We start from the raw sequence: 18,042 nt of genomic DNA on the forward strand, positions 1-18,042 counted from the left end.
TTGATCAACACCAATGAGTCCTGTCCCCATCAGTGTGGTGTGATGTGGTGTGTTTAGATCACAGAATCTCAGACTGGTTTGGGTTGGAAGGGACCTTAAAGCCCATCTTGTTCCACCCCCCTGCCAAGGGCAGGGACACCTTCCACTAGCCCAGGTTGCTCCAAGCCCCATCCAACCTGGCCTTGGACACTTCCAGGGATGGGGCAACCACAGCTTCTCTGGGCACCCTGTGCCAGGGCCTTCCCACCTTCACAGGAAGGAATTATATCCCATCCAGCCTTGCCCTGTGTCAGTGGGAAGCCATTCCCCCTTGTCCTGTCCCTCCAGCCCTTGTCCCAAGTCCCTCTCCAGCACTCTTGGAGCCCCTTTAGGCACTGGAAGGGGCTCCAAGGTCTCTCCAGAGCCTTTTCTTCTCCAGGCTGAACAGCCCCAACTCTCTCAGTGTTGTCCAAAGGGTGGGGGGCAAACATCAATAGAGATGTTTCTATCAAAGCAAACCATAGCAAAAGGAATGGTTTTGCTCTTTGTGACTCTGTGGGCTGGGGTTGGCAGGGATTCAATCCTTGTGCAGGTCATTCACTGAAGAGTTGGACTCGATCCTTGTGGGTCCCTTCCAAGTCAGAACGTTCTGTGATTCTGTGGCAGGCTGGTGTGACTGATGAACGTGGCGTGTCTGTGCTCGTGGCTTGGCTTGAGCAGCTCAACCAGGCTTGAATGTTGGAAACCACCTCTGGATTGAGCCCTCCTGCTCCTCTCTTACAGCACCACCATGACAACAGAGAAGAGCCCAGCGGCGGACGCCGACGGCTCGGACCAGCAGCAAGCCAAGGAGGAGGAAGGAGCTGCTGAAGCACAGAAGCAGGAGGCTTCTCTGGAGGAAGGGGCTCAGCCTACGTCAGAGGGGCAGGGGCAGAAGCAGAAGGCCTCCAACGGAGACACCCCCACGCACGAGGAGCAGAGCAAGAAGGAACGTCGCACCTCCGAGGGCCGGGGCCTGTCCCGCCTCTTCTCCTCCTTCCTCAGGAGGCCCAAGTCTCAGGTGTCTGAAGAGGAAAAAGACACTGCTCCTAAAGAGGCAGGAGGTGACCAGAAAGGTTCAGGATTAGGAGCCAGCCCTGATGAAGACATCCTGGTGAAAGCGCCGATCGCAGCTCCTGAGCCCGAGCTCAAAACCGACCCGTCACTGGATCTCCATTCCTTGAGCAGTGCAGAAACACAGGTAAAACACCCCATCCTGTGGGATGGGCTCCCTGCTGTCCTAAAAATGTGTCTTTGTAGCCAAAAACTTCGTATCCCAGGCTGATGAGCTTGACCAGAAAAGCTGGTGAGGTGTCAGCTCTCTGTGTTGCATCGTGTACTTCCCACTCTTCTCCCTGCATCTCCGTGTCCTGCCAAGTACCTGCTCTGGGAATTGTGCTCAGCACTTCCCAGCATAACTTAAAATGCCCTGTCCTTGCTCTGCTGAGGTTGGGATGTCACCTCAGAACGAGGGTTCACGTTCAGAGGGTCCAAAACCAGTTGGTGTGAGCAGGATAAGGTCAGGTCAGTGGCCTGAGGTGGAGGACTTGGATTTAGGGAAGGGTTTCTTCAGCTTCAAGGAGCGCAAGCGCAGCATTTCAGGACTTGGTCATCTGCTCAGTCTGGGCTGGTGCTGAGCCTGCCAAATACAAACATTTTCTGCTTATGCATCACGTAGACAGGGATTTCTGCAGGCTCGTGGGCTGAGCCCAGCTCCTGGTAGCTGTCTGGTGTCTGCTCTTCCCAGCCAGGGTCATTTTTTGTGCAAAATATGTGAAGTTTTAAAATTTAAAGTAGAAATTGAGGCAGACACAGCCACAGGGAACGTTCACAGAGCTGCAGCTGGTTGTTGGTTTGGGGGTATTGGGTGCCCTCTCTTACTCCTTGGGTGATGGCAGCTCTGCTGTTACTTGTGCCTGGACTTGGAGAGGGGTGTCCTTTTTCCTCAGCTGGGGATTTCTTGCAACCCAGCGAACCTGGATGTGTTGCTGGAGTCACAGAACGTGCAGGGTGAAATTTGGATTTCTTACCCACTGCCTTCATTCTGAGTGGCTCCAGAGCACTGTCAGGTACCCACAAACACTGGAATTCAGAGCAATACAAGTTCCAGCATTGCCAGTAGGCAATAACTGTAAATCCACCTACTTTAAATTACAAAGCCGTAGAGAAGGTAGGTAACACATTTTGCTTTCTTTTCCCAAATTTCTGAGCCTGTGAAAACCATGGGATGGTCTCTGCTCATGTTCTGTACCTCTGAGGGTTGGGAATAGCAGGATGAGAAGGAGCTGGAAATTTTCTTGCAATTTCAACCCAGAAGTTGTATTTTCAGGAGCGAATCATCGCTGGAAGTGTTTAAAGTCAGATGGGACAGAGCTTAGAGCAGCCTGGTCTAGTGGAAGGTGTCCCTGCCTATGGCAGGGGGTAGAACTAGATGATCTTTAAGGTTCCTCCCAACCCAACCCATTCTGGGATTCTAAATACATGATTTCTTCCTCAGTTTAACTTTGATTTAGTGCTTCTGAGCACACGTTAGTGTTCACCCCAACCTTCCTTCACAGGCTCTTCGCTTCAGACGGAGCGTTTGTGCCTTTTTTTTTTTTCCCCCAGTTCTTATTTTAGATCCCAGTCAGTGGCTTTCTGAACTGTGACACTCTGCAGATATTTCTGCTGTGACAGCAGTTGTGAGGTGCTGCAGTTTGATAAATGCTGACCGACGGGCATTAGGAGCTTTGACTGATTCCCTGCTCCCGATTGTCCCAGTTCTGCTGGAACAGAAGTCAGCAGCTTGTGGACATTATTTAGTTTTTAAATACCTCCGTGCACTTGTGCCTGGGTGTGATTTCATGAGATGTGATGGCTTGAACAGACAAGGTTTTGCTCTTCCCCTGCTGCAGCTGTGCTCCTGCTGCATCCAGCCCTTCCAGTGCTCCTCAGAGCCTCCTGTGAACTCGGTTAACCTGCTGAAATGGCAGAGGGAAAAAAAAAAAGGCTTCCTTCCTCCTCCTGCCCCCAAACTGCATCTCTTTCTGCTATTTCAGTGGATTAAACTGGCTCACAAAGTGCTTCTGTAGGCAAAGGGACAGTGGTGTGAGGGCTGCCTTCCCTTTTTGGTGGCAGAGAGCTGCTTGGTCAGCTCAATGGCTGTGAAATCCTAGGCCTGACCACCCCTTTTAGTGCCACTGCTGCCATAGAGTCATGGAGTGGGTTGGGTTGGAATGGGCAGGGACACCTTCCACTAGCCCAGCTTGCTCCAAGCCCTGTCCAACCTGGCCTTGAACAATTCCAGAGACGGGGCCACAGCTTCTCTGGGCAACCTGTGCCAGGGGCTCCTCACCCTCACAGAGAAGGATTTCTCCCCAGTATCCCATCTAAATCTCTCCTCTTTCAGTTTAAAACCGTTCCCCTTGCCATGTAGAGGGTGGGTGCACTGGAGCAGAGCCCATGGCCCAGGTTGGTACTGGGAGCACTGAGTGTCTTTCCTGGGAGGCAAAAACCTTCCCAGTCCCAAAGGTGCTGTCATTAACACCACGAAGATTTGCAGGCTATAATCTGCCTTGATTTTTCTAATCAACCCTTATTTCTTTTTTATTACATCCTTTATTAAATGAAGACTTGAAAATTACTTGGAAGGGCTTTAAAAATTAATTTCATTCCCTTGCTCACCCCAGCTGCTGCTCCAGGTCCTCGGTTACAGGTTGAAGTCAGATAATGAATTTTGGGTGAGGCCCCAGCTCTGCAGTGCTTATTTAGTGTGATGCTTTGTTTGCTTGTTCGACACCTCTAAATTGGGATGTTTGGGGGGGTTTCAGCCTGCACAGGAGGAGAGGAGGGACGAGCAGGAGCCAGAGGGCAAAGACCCTGAGGACAAGGAAGAAGGAGAAGCCAAGGAAGAGTGTGCCAAGCCAGAGCCTAAACCAGAGACTCCGGAGACCAAAGCAGACAAGGATTTGAAAGCTGCCCAGAAAGCAGTGAAAAGACACAGAAACATGTACTGCAAAGTGATCTTGCTGGATGACACCATTTTTGAGTGTGCTGTGGATGTAAGTACTTGTGGGGTTTGGTTCTGCTTCTCCTCTCTCCCGTCTCCCTTCTGCTCCTCTCGAAAAATCACCACAAACACGATTTAATAGGGGCCTAATGTGCTGCCAGGGAATTACATGACAGGCTTTACTGCAGAACAAGCCTGCTGTAAGCTATAACAACTTACTTAGTGTGTTGTAAAAGCCTCTGGGTACTAGGAATCTTTATTTTTTATTGTTCTACAATTCCAGGGTGTCTTGCTTTGTAAAGGTAGGAAGGATTTAAAAAAAAAAAACCAAACAAACTTTATCTCACTTGCTGTTCATCATCTTTGTCATTTGTATCCCAGACCAGAGTTTAGGTTTTTGGGATAAGTTGGGATGGTCTGAATATCTTTTGCCCCCTTTCCTTTGAGAAAAATGGGCTGCCAAATTGATTTGTGCTTTTCTAGTTCCCCAAGGTCCCTTCACCTCCCAGGCTGCTGGTGCTTGGATATAAAGGAAAACACGCTGTGTTTAGCCTGCAGTTGAATATATTTGCAGTAAACAATTTAAAAATTATTATGTTGACTTAGAGCACTGCAAACCCCTTCATCTGAGAGCTTTTCTTCTGCTTTCTTCTGTGCATTCTCTCACAGGGATGTGGTGCTGTCAGGGCAATAAAAAGCGAGCAGAAATCCCTATTTTAGTATTGAAGTACTTGTCTGGAATATTAATAATCTGGTACTTACCACTGGAGCATAGTTCCACCAGCTTGTTTTCCCTCAGTCCTGCTGGTAAATGGGCCAGGAGAGGGTATCTGGGCACAGGGTTCCTTGTGGGAACAGTCACCTTGGGTGATCCTGGGCAAGTAGGTCAGTGCTGAGTGTTTGTGTAACGGTGCTGCTGGCATTGCCTGGGATCAGCTCGGAGCATCCTGCCCCAAACTCCTTCCCCTGGGCCAGGGATGTTGTGTGCAGCCCCCCAAAAGGGAACTGTTCCCCTAAATCCTGGTGACAGCTTGCCATGGTGTATCCATGATGCCTTTGGATACTGGCCCAGGCATTGCTGGTGGGGGGGGGGAGCCCTGACTTGAGCAGGACGTGAGAAATCTCTCTGTGGGTCCAGAGGATCGTGGTGGGCACTGCAGAGGGGATTAGGAGGGGCCAGTGTGTCAGTGAGACCCTCTTAACTTGGCAGGCACCCTGGGCTTTAACACCCCTGTAATCCTACTGTGGCATTTTGAGAGTTTATTAAGATTTAATTGGGAAGGAATTGCAAAGGTGTAGGCAAAGAGCAGCACAAATGCCTTTATCCAAGGAGAATTAGTGCTTTCAGGCATCCTTTCCAACTGACAGCCCTGGAAGGTTTTTCATTCCTAGATCACTGCCAATTCCTTGAGGGATACCCAGGCTAACACATACATTATGTTACCTATAGAGTCACAACGTGTGCACAAAGGACCTGACAGCTGAAAGGCTGGAATAAAGCCAAGGAATAAAACCAGGCAGGGGTCTTGGAGCAGTTGCCATGCAGAGATGAGTGACAGGAGAGCTGTGGGCACCAGCAAGGCATTAGTGAAGCTGATTTTGCGTCACTGGAACGGCACTTTCTTCTAACAAAGCCTCCAATGGAATGAGCTGCTTCTGGTTGCCATAGTTTTATGCCTCAGGGATGTTTTCCTTCATGCTTTTGGACTAAAAGGGTATCTTGTTCCTAGGGCCAGTTCACTTGTGCAGGATTTGAGGGGGGGGGGAGAGAGGAAATAGGAATGCTCAGAGTGTGTTTCTGGAGGCAGGAAGTGCTGAGCAGCTCTGGGTGCAGGAAGCAAACAGGAGAAGGTGGTTTTCATCAGCAGATCAGGGCAATGGAAAGGCCACAAGAAATTATGGGCTGTGGGTCCGAGCTGCTGGGTTTTTTTTCTGAACCTAAAAAAAGTCAGATTGCCCCCAAAATGAACAACTGTAGCAGTGGGTCGTAGCAGCAGGTTCATCTTTTGATCCACACCTGGTTGTGTGACAGCCTGGATCCAGGAGATACTGGGGCTCTGAATGTACCTTGGCAGGGAAAAGCTGTACAGATCCTTGCTGTTTACTGAACTCCTGGTGGGAAGTTCAGCTTTGAGGGGGCTTCAGACATGGAGCTGGTCAGAAGAGAGAGACCCACTGCATTCCTGTTGCCTCTCCATTGAGTTCTTCTGCCTGATGCTCTTTCCTTTAAGGAGTCCTTACTCTGAAACAGCCAGGAATTGTCATTTGGAGCTACTCAGGGCTTACAGTGTGGTTTGGTGCCATTCCCTTCCTCCCCTCTGCTGTGAGTGAGAACAGGCAAAACCCAACCTGTCCAACAGGATTTCTTCTTCTATTTGCAGAAACATGCCAAGGGACAGGAGCTCCTTAAAAAAGTCTGTGACCACCTCAATCTGCTGGAAGAAGACTACTTTGGTTTGGCCATATGGGACACACCAACCTCCAGGGTAAGCAGCTGCTGTTCTGGGGTGGTCTGGCCCCGGGGGGATTCAGCTCTTCCATAGGATCATCTTCCCAGGGCAGGAGGGAAAAGCCTCCTCTTAAAACTGCTTTTGATGTCCTCCCTAAAGATGGGTTGGGGGTCATCACAGAGGCAGAAATGGTGAAAAAGTGAGTACAGGAGTGTGGGTTTTAGCAAAAAGGCTGCATGAATCATAGAATGATGGAATCCTTGTGAACTTGGGTCTTCACCTGGAGAAAATTTGTTATATTAGTTTGCTGCAAATTAAGTTGTTTGCTGCCATTAAGCTGGACTTCTTCCAGCTGAAGAAGTCAGGCTGCCCTGGCACTGGTGTCAAGCATTGGGAAGGTTTGGTTAGAGCCACCCAGAGCAGTTTGGAGTTGAGGCTTTGCCCTGCAGAACACCAGTGACTCCATACCAAAACTCCTACTCATGGTTTCAGTTTAAGGCCTTTGTTTGCTTTGACTCGGGGCGGTGTCTTATCTTTTAAACCCCTTGGTTACCCTTTAACCCAACAATTACTCAAGGTTTGTTTCACAAAGCCAAAAGCTAAATTGAAATGAAGGGCCCAGTTCTGTGTCCTTTAGCCCAGTTATGTTGGTCCATATTCTGAATATTCCACTGCTTCACCTGCACCATGCACCCTTGGCAGGTTGTGGGGCTGACAGACATTTGCCATTAAATACTTTATAATGTTTAATCCACAGGCAAAATAACACCCTGTCACTGTTTGAGGCAGGCAGAGCTCCCACTCGGGTTTGTTTTACTGTCTCTGGTGCCTTGCTATCTTCTTGTATGTGAAGTCTCTTTCCGTGTATAAAGCCTGGATACTTTTTACCCTGGGAGTTTGTTCTTGCAGAGGGAAGGGTAGGTGTACTTTTATATCCAATTAAGAGCAAAAAGAGTCCTTGAAAGTGTTCAAAAAGCATGTAGATGTGCTTAGGGACGTGGGTTAGTGGTGGACCTGGCAGTACTGGGTTAATGGTTGGGCTTGATCTTAAAGGGCTTTTCCGACCTTAATTATTCCACGATATCCCAGAGCCCTGGGCTTGCTCTTCACCTGTCCAGGCTTTCAGCATCGACTCTTCCAGGAGCAGAAGCACCTCCTTCCTCCAGCTAACAAGGGGTGAGAGGTTGTGGAGCTTTTTAACTGTAGGGGCTGAAAACAGATTGTTTTGTCACATCTGTGTCCCAGAGCCAAGAGCTGAGGAAGGTGAAGCCTCTGTCCACGGGTTGTTCAGCTCCAGTGTGGAGCATCCTGGTATGGTTTGTTCTGATGGAGAAAAACACCATTTTTGGAGGGTTTTTGGGGAATTTTTCTGGTTGTGTTTCATTGAACTTGGAAGTCTGAAGCTCCATCTCTCTCCTGCTGTAACTTCAAACAAGACCCCACACGGAGTTACTGATTCACAGGAAGAAATGATGTTAACAGGAATCCAAGGATGAGCTCCTGCATCTCACCTGCAGCTGTGTGGGGCAGGCAGAGCTACACGTGTGTATTCCTGGCCAGGGAAGGCTTGCATGTGGCATTTTCCACCTTGATATATAGGGAACAAACCTTCTGAGGAGGGACATTTACCCCCATGGGCGTAGCTGAGGGTGACAGCGGGATTAGGAGGTTGTGACAGCGGCTGGAGCAGCAAGGAGCTCATTGCTCTGAAAGGGAGGATTGTTTCCCTCTGATTCATGACCCAATGGGATAAAAGTGGTGTTAATTGCTGTTCCCATCATTGTCTGCTGGCTCAGGCGGGGTGGGATGCATGACTGCACCCTGGGCTGCCCAACCCAGTAACGAGCAGCCGTGGCACCAGCCCAGGCCATAGAGATGCTCAGCTCAAAGCTGTGGCCCTAAAAAGGGCAGCAAGGGGCCCATCTGCTTTCCCAAAATGGATTTTTTTTACCCCCACTTTTATAGGTTAGAGGGACAGGCACATAAAAAGAGGAGATTAAATGTAAGTATGGCTGTCTCCCTGCCACAAAGTTACGTGTCCTTCTGGTCAGGAGAGATTAGCTCGGGGGATTCAATGAGTTAATTCCTTCACCTTGGGAGACCTGGACGTCTAAATCCTTCTCAGGGCTGGTGAAAATGAAGAAGGTGGTTAAATGCAGCCTCTCCAGGAGGGTCATTGACCCTGTGCCATCCCCCGCAGTGGGGGCAGACCCTGACCTCTCCAAAGGGAAAGGCTCAGACCCTGGAAAAAGCAGGAGTTGTTTTTTGTGGCTTGTGTTGCACCATCATCCCACAAAACCCCAAATTACAGAGGGGAGAGGAAAAAAGGATACATTTCTAAATTTGTAGCGGAGATAATTAGAAGAAACTTGAGTCATAGTTAAAAGAAATGAAGTTTGTGTCACACTCCTGTGAAAGATTCCAGCCTTCTGTGGTAATTGGGTGTTTTCACTCATATTTCAGTGATTAGGTCGTTAAAACCCAGAGCTAATAATAGAAAGTCTTGGTGATCTTTGATCTGAGTAGGCTAAGTGAGGAGACAGGGTGCTTAAAATGAATGTAAACATCCTATTTGCCTATACTTAAAGGTTGTGGAGGAAAAAAAAGGTGTTGTAGAAGTGCCCCTTGTAGCTGGATGTGGCTGTGGCCTGGCTGTACCTGCAGCCCCAATATCCTGCCTTTTTTTTCCCCCCTCCTGTTCCTCCTGCCTCCCCTGTGAGTACCTGGTAGATGAATGATTGGAAATACACCCCCGAGACCACAGCCTGGAGTAAAAGTAGTGAAAAATGCACTGTCTCTCCAGTTTCCATGGCTGCCTGAGTGTCAAATATTGTCTTTTTTCGCCATATTTTTAGCAATTTGCAGCTTTCTGTGGCGTTTCTGGAATGTCTGTTAAACTGTGAGTGTTTTTATCCTCTTACAGACGTGGCTGGATCCTGCCAAAGAAATAAAAAAGCAGGTTCATGGTAAGTAGATTGAATTTATCATCTGGGGGGGTGTGGTTTCTCCCTTCTTCCCTAAATAACATGGCCTTGGAGGGGGCCCAGGGATGGGGAGAGGTCAAGTGAGGGTGGCTGGCAGGGATCAGCACAAGTTCAGGCAGTCTCTACGTCCTTTCTCTCCTTCTTAAGGACTTAGGGATGCTCTGGATTTAGGGAAAAAATGTCATTTCCTTGGCAAAACGTGGCTTGGGGTGTGTTTGCCTGAAGCAAAGCAACACTGGCTCTGCAGGGCTGGAGTGGGAGATGGCTCCTTGTTGGAGGATGGGAAAATGGGTGTCAGTGGGAACCACTGAACTCCCCGAAGGACACTGGGAGAGCCTGAGCAGAATTGTCTGCTGGAGCAGGGTTTGATGGATTCTGAGGCTGTTTTGGGGTCCAAATAGGGGTACTGGAATGATAAATGGCTCAAGTAGTATCCCCAGATGCTCTCCAGAGTGGCATTTTAAGGTCTGCTACCACTGAATTACTTCAAGATGAGGGCAGTGTTAAAATTAAATAAACATCTCAGAGGCTTTTTTTTTTTTTTCTCTTGGGGGCAAGTCTGGCTGCTTTGGAAGTAAAATACTGGGTTTGGGAAGTAAACTACTGGATTTTGGATATAAAGCACTGGTGTTTTGGAAGTAAAATAGTGGGTTTGGGAAGTATAGTGCTGTTTTATGAGAGTAAAATACTGTTTCACGGGTGCTTTTGGTGGGAGGCACAGGACAAAGTGTGTCACTAAGTCCAGGTTAGGGGGGAAATACCACAGGGCTGTGGAGCAGGGAAAGCTCCTGGTCTTACCAGCTTCTCTTGGGATCAATAGCAAAATGTGTTTGAAGGGCAGGAGCTTCTCCATCCATAAAATTCATCTAGTAAATGTGATGAGCAGCAACCTCTTATGGAATCTGATCCCCTGAGATGGGTTAAATGGCAGATTATTAGATTTTGCTTGAAAATAGGTTGAATGAGGGTATGAATATGTGTACCCTGATGTGTGTTGCTTTAGATAACCTCTGCTCCCTAAAATGACCTCTTGGAATCGCTTGGTTTGAACTGTGTGTGATGAAAACAACATGCCTTGTGTTTAATCCCAGTTATGGTGTTGCATAAGAAGTAAATCCAGGGATGCTCCGTCCCCCCTCTTCCCTGTGTGAGATCGGGATAAAGCTCTGGGTGAAGCACAGGGGCAGATCTTCTCTTTCTGAAAGAAATCTTATTTTGAGCTGGTGTTAAAGGGCCACAGCAGGGGGGAGATGTAACTATGAAAATCACCCGGTCAGGACTATTTTCTGCTGGGAAATGTGATTATTTTCAAGGAAAAGAGAGGGTAACCCCTTCAACTGTGGCACCTAGGCTGGCCAGACCACTTATAATGCCAGTTCTAGTGTGATTATGTGGATTCTCACTCCACTTAATGCCTGTAATGGTGCTGCACGAGGTTTGCAACAAACATTATTTTAACCATTAAGTGTTATTTTAGACATTAAGTGTTAAACATTTAGGTCTGGACTTGTAAAGCTCTTCCTACCCTGGTGCTTGCTGGCTTCATCCTAAGATTGATGCTTGTGTTGGGCTGAGTTTAACCTGTGTCTGACCACCTGACCCCAGTGCATTAGGCTGAGAAGTGACTTAGCACATCCCCTCCTGAAATTTGAAAATTGGCTTGAGTGATAAACCAATCCTAATTCATTAACTTACAGCCCACCCCTGCCCTCTCTTCATGAATCCCTTTTCAAGCAATGAAAGAACATGGGAGTCTTTGAGCTTCTTAGCAATGAATTTAATATTTGCCACGAGTAGTGGTTTATTTATGTGTATTCCCCTGTCCTACTTCTTTTTCTCCTGCTTGTATCCTACCTCCTATAAATAAAACCATACCTTATACAGATGTTAAGCTGCATCCAGCTGTGAGAGTGAGCAGTATAAAATCAGTGTTACATCTGCTGGGTGAATGTTGAAGATCAGGTTGGGTATTCCCAGCTTTTTTAATAACAGCTGACTGTCACAAAGCTGTCCTGGTGTGTTGACTTTTCTCAACCTCTCCTCTGTCACTGCAGGAGGCCCCTGGGATTTTACCTTCAATGTCAAGTTTTATCCTCCAGATCCTGCCCAGCTGACTGAGGATATAACCAGGTGAGTTCCCTGGGAATCTGCTGCCAGCCAGGAGCTCGCTGAGCAGAGCAGTGAATATGGAATAGAAATGTTTAATATTAAACTCCTTCAGTGAGGAGATCAAATGTCTTCCCCATTTGGAGGGGGTTTGGTTTGTTCTCAGTGGGTGTGTGGATGCTCCTGCTCTCCACTGGAGTCCACTTGGGTAAAGCAATGTCATGTACAACCCTGGCATGGGTGTGTTTGTAGAGGAAAGCACGTTTTTATCTAAACCCAAGATTTTCTGGTCCGTTTGCAGAGTGGAGGTGACCTTAAATCCCCCAGACCTTCACACTGTTTACCTTGGGAATGAGTAAAAACACAGGTAGAAATTGGGAATGAGCGCCGTGCTCGTTCATCAGGGGCATTAAAAAAAAAAAAAGGGGACTGATCCTCAAGTTAATAAATTTCTCTGTGATTAATATTTTCCTTTTTGCCCCCAGGTATTACCTGTGTCTTCAGCTCAGACAGGACATCCTCACGGGGCGGCTGCCCTGCTCCTTTGCAACCCTGGCCCTGCTGGGCTCCTACACGGTCCAGTCGGAGCTGGGGGACTATGATCCCGAGCTCCACGGCCCAGATTACATCACTGAGTTCAAACTGGCCCCAAACCAGACAAAAGAGCTCGAAGAGAAGGTTGTGGAGCTTCATAAAACATACAGGTAAGGTGTGGTGGCTGCAGGGGCTTGTTTGTGCACAGCAGCCTGAAATAAGGGCAATAATGGGGCTTTCGGGTGTTTCCCCCACCTTTGTGGTGTGTTTTTGGTTTCCTGCTGCACCAATTTTATGTTGGCAACAGAAGCTTTAGCAGTAAAGTGTGAACTGGCAGCTCCTGAGAATGTTGCAGGTATTGAGCTACAGAGAACCTGTGGCTGCTCCATCCCTGGAAGTGTCCAAGGCCAGATTGGATCAACCTGGGATAGTGGAAGGTGTCCCTGCCCATGGCAGGGGATTGGAACTGGTTGATCTTTGAGTTCTCTTCATATCCAAACCATTCTGTGACTCTGTGATGATTCTATGAATATCAGCTTTTAAAAAACTTTCTAATACTTTTAAAAAAAATCTTTCTAGAAGCTGGAATTCTTTTTTTCATGCGTGGAAGAAAGCAGATACAAAGTCTTTAAATTATTTATGAACAAGTGCTTTTTTTTCAACAGAATAGGGGTTTAGTTCATGTGAAAATGCAAAATTTCCTTGTTTTAACCTTGCCCTTTGTTTGGGATTCATGTAATTTTGGACTGTAGTTGGCTCCTGTCTCTCTGTGCATACACAGTATGCTACAGCACGTTTAGGGTTTTCTGCTGCCACATTTCACTTCCTAACATGGAAGGATTCCAGGCGATCCAAGAGTTACAAACCTGCAGTTAAGTGTTCCCTAGTGCAGCCATGACCTGGGCAGGTGTGTAGTGTTCAGGGAGGGTGGAACAACTGGGAGTCCCCCTGATACCAGACTGAAGGGTGGCAGTAACAAAACCTGGTATTCATCTTATTTTTGAGCTCATTTTCCTGGATGCTCTCAAGGGTTTGCCTGCAGCAGCTTCTGTGTCCTCACAGGGATACACTGGGATTTTAGAGGGGAAACCCCCCCAAATCCATAACACCACTTGGTGGTACTTTCAACCAGCAGCCCCTTGCCCTGTGAAAAGCTGCTGGTTGATGCCCTGATGAGAACAAAGACAAGACCTTCTCAGAGGCAGAGGGGAACTAATAACTGGAGTGCAGTGGGAAGGGTGGACATGGGCTCCTGGCTGTGGCCAGAGCTACAATTAACACCTCACTCAACCCTCCAAATCAATACTTTAAATTGATTCCCCTCCATTTGCACTGAGAGGAGAGGAAATGAGGGAAAATAAGTACCAGGCCACTGACAAGCTTCATGACTCGGAGTCAAAGGCCGTTGCTGTGCTGGAAGTGGCGGATCAGGGTGATGAATTATTCATGGCTTCATTAGAAGGAGACTTCAAGGTATAAGATGTAGTTATATTTCATCTGTCTGCTCGTGCAGGAGGAAGCAAAATGTCCCAGTTTAATTTCTGGTCTGTGTTCTGTGAACATTAAACTGTCAGAGGGTTTTCAGTGGGAATCAGAGTCATGGAATCATTAAGGCTGGAAAAGACCTCGAAGACCGTTGAGTCCCACCATTCCCCCAGCAAAGCCAAGCCCACAACTAAACCACTTCCCAGGTGCCACACCCACATGTTTTTTGAACAGTTCCAGGGAAATCTCTGCTAAACCACTCTCCAGCTCTTGCTACTGTATTTGCAAAGCACAAGGCACATGTCGACACAGGGACAGCTCCTGGGTCTTTCTTACAGGATTGTCCTTACAGTTGTCTTTGTCTGCCCTGTCTCCCACCACCACAACCTCTATTTACATCACACACAAGATGTATGGGAGGGCTCAGTGAGGAAGACATCAAAGGAGGGAAGAAAATGAAATGTATGCAGCTGAATTCTCTCCCAACAGAGCTGTTAATGTACCTCACACACCAGAAACTTATTAACAAGGGCACTTCAATACCGTTGATAATGGCCTCCATTATCAGGATGTCTCTGTTAAGTTGTGCCCCTCCTGCAGACAGGGCACCATCTGTTCCCAGAAAACCCTTCATTCATCTGGTCCCCCGGTTGGAATCTCTGCTGAGTGGTCTCAGCTGTCCATGTGTTTGGCTTGGAGAACAATAGCTGGGTTTGGGGAGGTCTGGAGGCAGCGGATCTGGGGGGACAGGACCTGTCACCCTTTGCCTGCGGCTCAGTTGGGGTTTCTTCTGCTGAATCAAGTTTTGCCCCCTCACTGCTGTTCCTTGCTTTCTTCTCTAGTGCCCGTGCAGCTCCACAGGAATAAAGTGCATCTGTGTTATGGGAATGTCTGAAAGCACAAATGTGGGCATTCAGAGCGATTTAATAATTCATCACCTGAGCACAAATCTGGTTGTATTGAAAGCAAAACAAAATCTAATGAGTTTCATGGAGTCTCATTTGTCCTCTCTGAAAAGCAACAGTTTGCGCAATACCAAACCCTTTCTCTCTTTCCCCAGATCCATGACTCCAGCCCAAGCAGACCTGGAATTTCTTGAGAATGCAAAAAAGCTGTCTATGTATGGAGTCGACCTTCACCAAGCCAAGGTGAGAACCAGCACCTGCCTGTGGGTTTTGTCATTTGGTTATCCTTCCCTTGCAGGAACAAGTTTACCTGTTTCAGGAAGCTCCTTTTGAAAGGTAGAGGAAGTATGGAAATACAGACACAGGAATGACTCAAGCATTCCTGCAGGAGAAGTGATTCTTCTTGGTTGCTTATTATTTATATATCCCAGGAAGCTTTCCAAAGCTCCTGATGTAGACGAGTCCTTGCTCTGAGGAGCTTTGAATTTATGGCTCTGACCTGCCACGTGGGGAGATGCAGGAAGGACTCTAGATAAGCCCTTTGGGCAACCAACAGTGCAGGAAAGAGGAGGTTGTGAGGAGAAACGTGAAGGAAAAGCCGACCTGGCCCTGGAGCTGGGAGCTGGAGTCTGGGGGTGGGGAGATGAATTTGGGTGAAGACCAAAGGGGTGATTTGGAAGGCAGATGTTGACCTGAAACTTGTAACCCTGACACTGCTTAAATCCTGGTTTGGCAGGACTTGGAAGGAGTGGACATCACTCTGGGAGTCTGTTCCAGTGGCCTTCTTGTTTACAAAGACAAACTGAGAATCAACCGCTTCCCGTGGCCCAAAGTCCTGAAGATTTCCTACAAACGCAGCAGCTTCTTCATAAAGATTCGGCCGGGGGAGGTGTGTCCTGGCTCCTGTGAGGGTTTAACAGTGTGTCATCCAGCACCACCTCCTGGCACTGCAGGGTATTCCCAGCATCCGGGGAAACGGGTGGGAAGTTGTCAGCTGAAACTGGGAGAGGACTAAATCCTTTTTTTTTTTTTTTTTTGACACAAGGCAAAACAAAGGCTCTTTGTCTTGCTTTTATTAAAAGAAAGTAGTAAAAAATTCGAATTAGCTTTTTACCTAAGGGCAGGAGGCAGGGGATGGATGCACTGGTGCTGCTTCATCAGTTGGGAGATCCCTGGAGCAGCCTGACCACATCAGGGAGAGAGGCTACAACGGGGATCTGCCTCTTCCCTTCTCTTCCTCCTCCTCCTGCTTTCACTGCCTTGACCCAGCCTTGCAGGGAGGTCAGTGTTCGACCCCATCCTGCAGCTGGGCAGTATGATGGGGGTGTAAATGAGGCTGACTGGCTGCAAAATCCACAGCATGTTCCTCTGTAAATCCCAGTGCACCCTGAGAGATGCCCAGGCTTGTGGCCAAGCCCTACCTCTCCTCTGATCTGAGCTCCTCCTGCACATCCTGGAGTGAGTTCAGCAGTTTGTGCCGCAGCAGGACAGAGCAATGGGCTGGGAACTGAGCTCCTGCCTCATGTATTCCTTGCTATACCTAAATAAGTTATATTTTCCACAGCAAGAACAGTATGAAAGTACAATTGGGTTCAAGCTTCCAAGCTACCGGGCAGCGAAGAAGCTGTGGAAAGTCTGTGTTGAACATCACACCTTCTTCAGGTGGGTTTTCTGAACTTTGAGTAACTAATGCTTTAGTGTAACTGCTGAAAGGGAGCAGTGTTCCTTAGTTCCTTCAGTGTTCCTTAGGGTTTGGAACAGTCGGAGTGAAATGGTTGCAGGGACTCTAAGTGTTTGTTTTGCAGTAAATTTTTAAGCAGGTTCTGCTTCATAAGATACATAAGACAGAGAATTTTCACTGATGTAGATGTGAGACTGGCAAAAGACTTCTTTAATTTCTGTTTAATTTCTCATTACTTCCTCCCCTACACTCTCCCTTCCCAATACATCCATAGAAAATGAAACTCCTTAGAAAGTAAAGTCCGGTGAGTGGCACTTAAACCAGAACAACTCAGGTTTAGTGGGATTTGAGCTCAGCCCAACTCAAAGTGATCTCTTGGATTCTTCAGAAGGCGTTTCTGCTCTGAAGCACACTGAGCTCTCTGGATCCAGGGAGCTTTCCTGATGGAAATGCCACAACCATGAAGGAGCACTCATTTCAAAGCATTTGGTGTTAGAAATTGAGGAGATTTGTTGGGAAACGCCAAGTTGGGATTTCCCAATTTGTTGGGAAACTCCGGCGCAGCGCAGCCCACAGCAGCCATACGTATTTTTTCCAAGATGATACTAAAAAAGAATGAGAATCCTTCATTCCCTTGCACGTGGGGGGAAAACCAGCCCAACATCACGAAGTCGTTGGAAGTCGACGACGCGGATTTTCAGATTTATTCCCTACTCTCCTCGACCGCGCCGAGATTTGCCGGATTTGCCACTGGCTTGTGGGTTTTTTAAATCATGGGCGTGTTTTTCAGGCTGACTTCCACCGAGGCCATCCCGAAGAGCAGGTTCCTGGCGCTGGGCTCCAAGTTCCGCTACAGCGGGCGGACGCAGGCGCAGACGCGGCAGGCGAGCGCCCTGATCGACCGGCCCGCGCCCCAGTTCGAGCGCACGGCCAGCAAACGAGCCTCCAGGAGCCTGGATGGAGGTGAGTCCACACCCCTTCCCCGTGCCCAGGATGCTGAAATAACAGCTCAATCCCCCTGCTGTACAAAAACCCCCAGCTCCCGGTTCCGCCCCTCGCCTCCGTGAGCCGCGTGTTCGAGGGTTATCCTTCAAACCACCGCTCGTCACACGACCTTTGCTCACATCAGAAAAAAACCCAACCAGTCAACACAAACATTCCCCCTGCGAAGATCAAAATACCGTCATCACAACACAGATAATTTACACAAAATCCACCCTTTGTCCCTTCACCACAATTCCGACAGGAATTTCCCCTGTGATCGTTCCGCTCTCCGACATTGTTCAGTACTTATTTGTCTGTTGCCTCTCCCAGGTAGTATCCTTATCTTAAAATCACAGCACTGTGAGGGCTGCTGGGGGAAAATGAGCTCCAACTCAGCCAGGCCCAAAACAAAATTGCAAACTGAGAGTAGTCGCAGCAGAACTCGCTGACAAAAAGGGTGTAGGTGGGTGCTGAAGACTCATGGCAAAGTTCTGGTTGTAGAGATATTTCTTCATTCAGTGTCAAAGCATTTTCCTTTAGGAAGTCGGGAATTAAGCTATTTGTTTTCTTTAACATAACTTCTTAAATTCCTTAGTTCTCCTTGAGGGGGAGATTTTTTGCCACAGCTGAAACTTTTTCAGTGTTCCTTAAAGCGATGCTCAGGTTGGGATGTCAGTCAGGTGGGCTTATCTCACATTTTTGAAGGAGATGGGTAGCTCCAGGCTAGAGGAGGTGAGACATGGAGAGGAGAGTGCTTAAGTTTACTCCACTTGATCTGGATCACTGGATACTAAGATTCTGAGAAAGGGGAGCTTCGCTTTGCACCATGAGTAACAGGGAGAGGGGAACATCCCTGTACCCTGAGAGGATCCAGGGAAAGGGGAGCATCCCTGTGCTCTGAGAGGAT

At 48.0% G+C, this 18,042-nt stretch overlaps 1 protein-coding gene across 15 annotated transcripts in view; it reads left to right on the plus strand.

The window, feature by feature from the left end:
• EPB41 (erythrocyte membrane protein band 4.1) overlaps positions 1–18,042 on the plus strand; it is an 85,949-nt gene that overhangs the window by 33,729 nt on the left and 34,178 nt on the right. For all 15 annotated transcript variants that reach the window (XM_027661352.1, XM_027661354.1, XM_027661344.1 and 12 more), the window contains exons 2-11: positions 763–1,219; positions 3,828–4,058; positions 6,388–6,492; positions 9,380–9,422; positions 11,495–11,570; positions 12,032–12,250; positions 14,626–14,713; positions 15,207–15,359; positions 16,035–16,132; positions 16,942–17,114. In XM_027661352.1, the coding sequence (XP_027517153.1) occupies positions 770–1,219; positions 3,828–4,058; positions 6,388–6,492; positions 9,380–9,422; positions 11,495–11,570; positions 12,032–12,250; positions 14,626–14,713; positions 15,207–15,359; positions 16,035–16,132; positions 16,942–17,114 (1,636 nt within the window). In that variant the 5' untranslated portion in view covers positions 763–769. The remainder of the gene's footprint in view (positions 1–762; positions 1,220–3,827; positions 4,059–6,387; positions 6,493–9,379; positions 9,423–11,494; positions 11,571–12,031; positions 12,251–14,625; positions 14,714–15,206; positions 15,360–16,034; positions 16,133–16,941; positions 17,115–18,042) is intronic.

This window comes from Corapipo altera, unplaced genomic scaffold (genome assembly GCF_003945725.1).
Source record: "Corapipo altera isolate COAL_440 unplaced genomic scaffold, ASM394572v1 201, whole genome shotgun sequence".
NCBI lineage: Eukaryota > Metazoa > Chordata > Aves > Passeriformes > Pipridae > Corapipo > Corapipo altera.